Source organism: Mandrillus leucophaeus, unplaced genomic scaffold, assembly GCF_000951045.1.
Source record: "Mandrillus leucophaeus isolate KB7577 unplaced genomic scaffold, Mleu.le_1.0 Scaffold159, whole genome shotgun sequence".
Taxonomy (NCBI): Eukaryota; Metazoa; Chordata; class Mammalia; order Primates; family Cercopithecidae; genus Mandrillus; species Mandrillus leucophaeus.
Window position 1 is genome coordinate 2,548,748 of NW_012101576.1, and position 6,479 is coordinate 2,555,226.

At 42.6% G+C, this 6,479-nt stretch overlaps 1 protein-coding gene across 8 annotated transcripts in view; it reads right to left on the reverse strand.

The window, feature by feature from the left end:
• HHAT (hedgehog acyltransferase) overlaps window positions 1-6,479 on the reverse strand; it is a 382,998-nt gene that overhangs the window by 293,361 nt on the left and 83,158 nt on the right. For 6 of the 8 annotated variants that reach the window (XM_011975804.1, XM_011975803.1, XM_011975807.1 and 3 more), the window contains 2 exons: window positions 4,024-4,218; window positions 22-237 (listed from right to left, as the gene is read on the reverse strand). The exons of 1 other annotated variant lie outside the window; for it this stretch is intronic. In XM_011975804.1, the coding sequence (XP_011831194.1) occupies window positions 22-237; window positions 4,024-4,218 (411 nt within the window). The remainder of the gene's footprint in view (window positions 1-21; window positions 238-4,023; window positions 4,219-6,479) is intronic. One more of the 8 variants, XM_011975809.1, reaches the window with a different exon arrangement.

The window sequence follows — 6,479 nt, forward strand, 5'->3', positions numbered from 1 at the left end:
CCCATCCCCAGCGGGCTCTACCTGTTTGATGAACTCCGGGAAGCTGAGGATGGGCCCATTGTGGAAGACTGGATAATAAAAGACATAGGCCAGCATCCAGGAAAAGGAGTAGGAGGGCGATGCAGCAGGCAGCTGCTGCCAGCAGAGCTCCAGGCTGAAGCTGGTGTAGTAGAGGCAGCGAACGGTCAGCGTGAACTGCAGCAGGTAGTACTCGTTTTCTGTCTTGTACCACCTTCTCTACAAAACCAAAAGGAGAGAACAACCTCTGAGTGGCCAGCAGGGACATCGTCCAGTCCTATTGCAGCTGCTGGCCAGCAGGGCCACCTTCATCTGAGAATCCTAGCGGGCTCTGGGAAGGCGACCTCTTCTTCAGGTAGAGCAGCTGTGCCATAAAGGGGAGTCGAGAACCAATGAACACCAGGTAAATCTCATTGGTAATCAAAGCAAGCAGTTAATGAGCAGTAGGAAAAAGAACATCTCTAATGTAAACTTAGCATTAGGACTGACACAACATAATGAAGGTTTTCCCAGACACACATGTATCAGATACCCAGGGCATAAAGTGCAGATTAGCTACATCCAGTGGATACTCTGACAGCTTCTTCAACTATTCGGATAACAAAGAGGGGCTTAAAATGTCCCCTGGGATTTCTGTCTTCAACGTATTTTTCTTTTCGCTCTTTTGTTACCAGTTTGGCTCTACATTTAGTTGAGTAGCATCTGTCAAATAAGCTTTATAGACAAATATTAAAAAATAAACCCTGCCCTCAATATGTTAAATTCTCATACAGGACATAGATGTGTAAACATGCAATTACAATACAGCATGAAACAAGAAATAACCTGTGCAAAAATATGCGTGGAACAAAAGATGAGAAGGAAATACAGTAAAATGTTAATATCAGGGAGTAAAATCAAGAAGTATTTTCTAATTTCTATATTTTTCTATATTTTTTATGTTTTCCAAAAATACATTCAGTGAGAAAAGCTATTTATGGAAATACATAGAAGAAATATAACTTGGGTCAAAGGAGAAAGTAATTAATTTGATCCATCAGGGTCTCTTAAAGCTGTACACAGAAAAACCAACCACTGAACAGAGTTTCTACTTCTTGTACAAGACTTTAACAGCCACCAAGGGGAAAGAGGATAATCATATCAGGAGAACCACATGTGCAAAAGCATGGAAACCCAGCTAGTTTCTAATCATATGATCTCCTTCCTCAATGTTTTTCAAATCACTGTAAAACTTACAGAACAAATGAATATTTATTTACCTCCAACATCCATAACTGATACTAACTGTCCCCAAAGAAATGATAAATGGAATTAGATTCTGTTTTTACACTTGCCAGGTCCCCAAAAAGTTAGGTATGAACTTGTTTTCATTTTTACTGTAAATCTGTTTTTAAGCACACTTGCTTAAATGGTTGCCTAGTTAATCACTCTGGGAAGTATCTTTTGTTAAAATGGAGTGATTATCTGATATACTCTCATAAGTCCAGATTTTGACATATGTGCTTAAAATATTAGCCCCACATCATTAATGAGAGTGAGAAAAATTAAGGTAGACTAAAAACAGCAAAAAATACTTCAACTTTCAAAATGCTACAATTTTCACAAAATCACTTAACATAGGTAGATTATCTTGTTTGACTATCAGAACAATCTCACGAGAAAGGAAGAGGATTTATTACTTCCATTTTCCAAATGATGAGATTGAGGCTCAGAGGCTAAATGACTGCTCCAGCTTCAGACTAGGAAGAGACGGGGATTAGAAAAGACTAGAAACCAGGTCATCCATCTCACATTTCCCATCATGTTCCTTCCCATTACTGTGTCGATGCAGGGCACATGAATGCTAAGTGCAGTCACCTGGATCAACAAATGAGTGACTGAATGAATGAATGAACAAAAATATAGATACCACAGGAGTTCCAGTCCCACAGTGATTGAAGAAAGAATATGCAACACTGCCCAAGATTTTGAATGTGCCTATGGAGATCCTAGGGGGTTAGAGGAAGGGATAGGTGTGTGCAGTGTCCCCAAAGCTCTATGTGACACCTGGTCACTTACATGCTACTGTTTTATTGTGTCCCCAGTTTGTAAGAGCCAGCAGCTCTCACAGCAGTATGTGATACTAAATGATCTGTTTTTTCTGTGGCCCTCTGTTATTACTTACCTTTAGAGACTGAGGTCTAAGCTGTACTTTGAAAGAGAATCAGGTGGACAGGGATGATGGGAAGGTTGGTTCCAATAGACAGTGTAAACATATGTAAATGTGTAAAGGGAAAGGTAAGCAGATTGGCCTGACTCAAAAAAACAGCTCCTGCCAGTTGGGCAGTGTTGGATATTCTAGGAAGGAGAAGGTCGATGGAGGTGGGAAACATCAATGGTCCTGCCCTAGGCACATGACCCCCAGTGTTTTCCAAGCTGTGCATGTCTCAGGCTGGCTATTCTCAGAGTCGACTGAACCTGAAGGTGAAGGGCTCTGAAGCCGAGTGCCCAGGACCAGACCCTGGAGCTGGGACCTTGGACTTGTGTTCTTCTTGCCATGCATTTCTACCTTAAAAGAAAGCTCCCACTTTTGGATGGTTGAGAGTACCACATAGACTCTCCCTTTTCTCCCCTGCAGCCACAGACCTTGGCAGCTCCAACTTGCACATGTAAAGGGTGCATTCAACAGACAAGTGAGAGAAGGAACCTCACACAGTCTGAGTGGGCCTGAGATAGCCTGAGGGGCCTAAGCTTCATTTGCACAAGCAGGGCTAGGTTATTCCAGTTACCAAAGACAGAACCAGATAGTCCGGAGCTGTCCAGGAGATGCTAGCCACTGCCCAGGAGATGATCAGAGAACACACAACAGAAATCAGAAAATGCAGTGCAAGAAGAATTTGCTGATAGGTGCAATCGCCTCAGCAAGGCACAGCAAACTCAATTCGGACAGCAGTCCCTCTGTCATCCACCATCCTCTGGGCCAAGTCTGACGTGCAATCATAAAATAAAAATGCACTGTTATTGTGACTAAGAAAGAAATAAAGCTAAAAGGTAAGTGCCTATAAAAGAAGATTTTACTAATGCAAACAAAAGCTATAAAGAAGTGTGGTTTGAGCACAGTGTCCTCCTCTATTAGCACAAACAACCCATAGGTGACTGAGTCTGTAAAAATGCCTCTGGGCTTACTAAAATGAAAGCTTGATCTGGGCCCTTTGGAGATAACCCTTTGTTTTCACTATCTAAATTGAAAGAGCTTCCACTAGGTCACATGAGTAGATAATAAATCTGTTCCTGACCAGGCACAATGGCTCACACCTATAATCCCAGCACTTTGGGAGGCCAAGGCAGGCAGATCACATGAAGCCAGGAGTTTCAGGCCAGCCTGGCCAACATGGTGAAACCCCGTCTCTACTAAAAATACAAAAATTAACTGGGTATGGTGGCAGGTACCTGTAGTCCCAGCTACTCGGTTGACTGAGGCATGAGAATCGCTTGAACCCAGGAGGCGGAGGTTGCAGTGAACTAAGATCGCGCCACTGCACTTCAGCCTGGGTGACAGAGCACTCCATCTCAATAAATGAATAAATGAATCTGTTCAATCAACTAGGAAGAAGAAAAAGACCTGACTTACCACCACAGGGCCATTGTGGCCATCAGATGAGTTGAGTGATGTGTACATTCCCTATAAATTGTAGGGCACTCTCCAGATGATTTTTAGTAAATCATTTGTTTGTTTCTTCTCTCTTTGTTCCTGGCCCTCTGGCCCTGTGACATCTGGCACTCCACATGCCTCCCCAAACTCTGAGAGATGGTACAGGGCCAGCCCTGGGCTAAAACACAGCCAGGAATGATAGGACTGCAGAATGCACCACTAGGGTTCACATGTAGCAACCCTTTATGGCCACTATGGGGAGCCCTATCACAGTTCTACAATCATCTCATCTGAAAATCAAGGTGTCTACTGGGATCAAGGCAAAGCCAAAGGGGCCTTCTCTGGATTCCCGATGGTAACAGGAAGACACTTACCTTAACTTCCTCCACACCCTGCAGCCTCAGTGTGGAGAGCAGGAGGAGAGAACAGAGCCACGACAGGAGCTGAGACCGGAACTGGGCCACGCAGAAAGAGATGGTGGTATGGAGCAAAACCATGGCCACACCAGGGGTCCCCAGCACACACCAGCAGGCCCACATCCCATAGAGCATGAGAATCCAGGGTCTGTGCTGCAGACAGGGTGGGGCCCAACCAGAGAGAGACAGGGAGAGAAAGGAGAGGGAGGAAAAGAGAAGTGAGCTCATGGAATTGATATTGAAAGTTCTACATGTAAGAGGATCACGTTTAATTACCCAATAAAGAAACTCTAATTATCACTGCCCTGGGAATTTTGGTACAAAACAAACAAGATTCAGAGGGACTTTCCACATTAACCCCCAGAGTCCCAACAGCTCCACCCAGAAGCAAGTAACCACTCTCCTGCCTTCAACCAAAGCCACCCAGACCCCTGGGTCACAAAACAGTAAGATATTGGATTGACTTTTCAACAGACACAATGGAAGCCAGAAGACAGCTGGAAAACTGCCAGCTGGACCACATCCTACATACACCATCCTTCAGAAGTGAAGGCGAGAGGAATTATTAGTACACATTTCCAGGAAGACTTCTTAAGAAAACTGGATCATCCAAACCACAAAAGACTTTCCAAAGTCTAAGCCAGAGATTTTAAATATGTAGGGATTTTTCCATTTTTGATTTTTTTGCATATTGATTAGTCAAATTTATGTCATAGAAAAACTGCGTCTTACCTGCTTTATGAGCTACTGCGGACTTTGCATAGTCTACCTGATTGATACATTTATTCCCATTTTAGGAGAATCACAGATTTTTATCTAATCATCAGGTAATTTATAGTTATCACATTGAATACGTAGATGAATTAACATGTCTTTGCTTCATGATATAACTTTGGTCAGATCTGATGGGGAAATCCTTATTTAAAAACTATAATGTTTTTAACTTTGAGACGCAAGATATCATTGTGGTTTAATGATTCAAGCTTTGAAGTCTAACTGCCTAAATTGAAATACTTGTGTCTCATAACTACCTGTGTTACCTGAGGTAAATGACTCCATCTCTGTGGATTAATTTCTTCATATATAAAACTGGAATATCCCAGCACTTTGGGAGGCCAAGACAGGCGCATCACCCAAGGTCAGGAGTTTGAGACCAGCCTGACCAACGTGGCATAAACCCCATCTCTACTAAAAATACAAAAATTAGCCAGGTATGGTAGGTGACTGCAATCCCAACTACCCAGGAGGCTGAGGCAGAAGAATCCCTGGAACCTGGTAGGCGGAGGTTGCTGTGAGCTGAGATCGCACCATTGCACTCCAGCCTAGGCAACAGAGCAAGACTCCATCTCAAAAACAAAACAAAACAAAACTGGAATAATAACAGCATCTCCTTCATGGGGTGTATACATAGGAAGGACTCTACAAATACGGTTGTTATTCCCATAGGGAAATGTGATGTCTCACAGGTATGCATTTTAAAATGTGGATCCCAGGAACACACCGAATTGAAAAGTGAGAAGTGCCTGAATTTAAGTCTTCTTGTGGAGCCAAAGACTTTTCAGGGCAAGACAGGTGTGGAGTATAAATTGCAAATCCCATGCTTTGATGCTAACACTTTCAAAATATTGCCTACCTACTATTCTTTCCCAAACCTATACTCTAGTTTAAGAGAGAACGTTTTAAATATGAGACTAGGTCAGCCATTTTTAAGTTCCAGGAAAACCAGAGAAATGTGAAGTTCATTTTTACTATTTTTCCATCCTACTACCCACAGAAAACAGCCACATAAATTTGCTTCAAACCCTCACCTCTGGGCAGAGTCCAATTATAAGGAATACGTCGCCAAAGACTATTTGAAGAAGTAGTTTTAACAAATGAAAAAAAGGAGGTTCTTTTCCAACATGACCTACAGCATTTACCAATGGAATTCTTTTTCGGGCATGTGTGGCTACATACATAGACACAGTTATGTTTTTATTAAGTGCTATTTGATCCCTTCGGAAAAAGCCTGTTTGCTAGGATTCATCTGGGAACTTACCACAGTCTGAAGCTGCTTCAACTTGGAAAATGCTGAAAGAACCTTCAGGAAATACTTCACAGTGCTGTGCAAACCCCATTTACTGGAGAGACTCTATGATGAATTTAACAGTGGTCTCCAAAGCCACCTTGAGGCAGACAAATTTGTCCCATATTCATCCCCCACTGTTTCCCTACTGCCAAACAGTACAGGCAGACGACACTTAATACTGGTCTAAGACATCACAGGACACGCTCTCACATGAGCCTCATGTTCTCTACCCATCTTAGTATTATGCACTGATTCTCCCCAGGTACAAGCAACTCTACTATATACATTCATGATGTATAGGCCACGAAAAGATGTGAATAACGCAAAAAGAATCACCTACACAAAT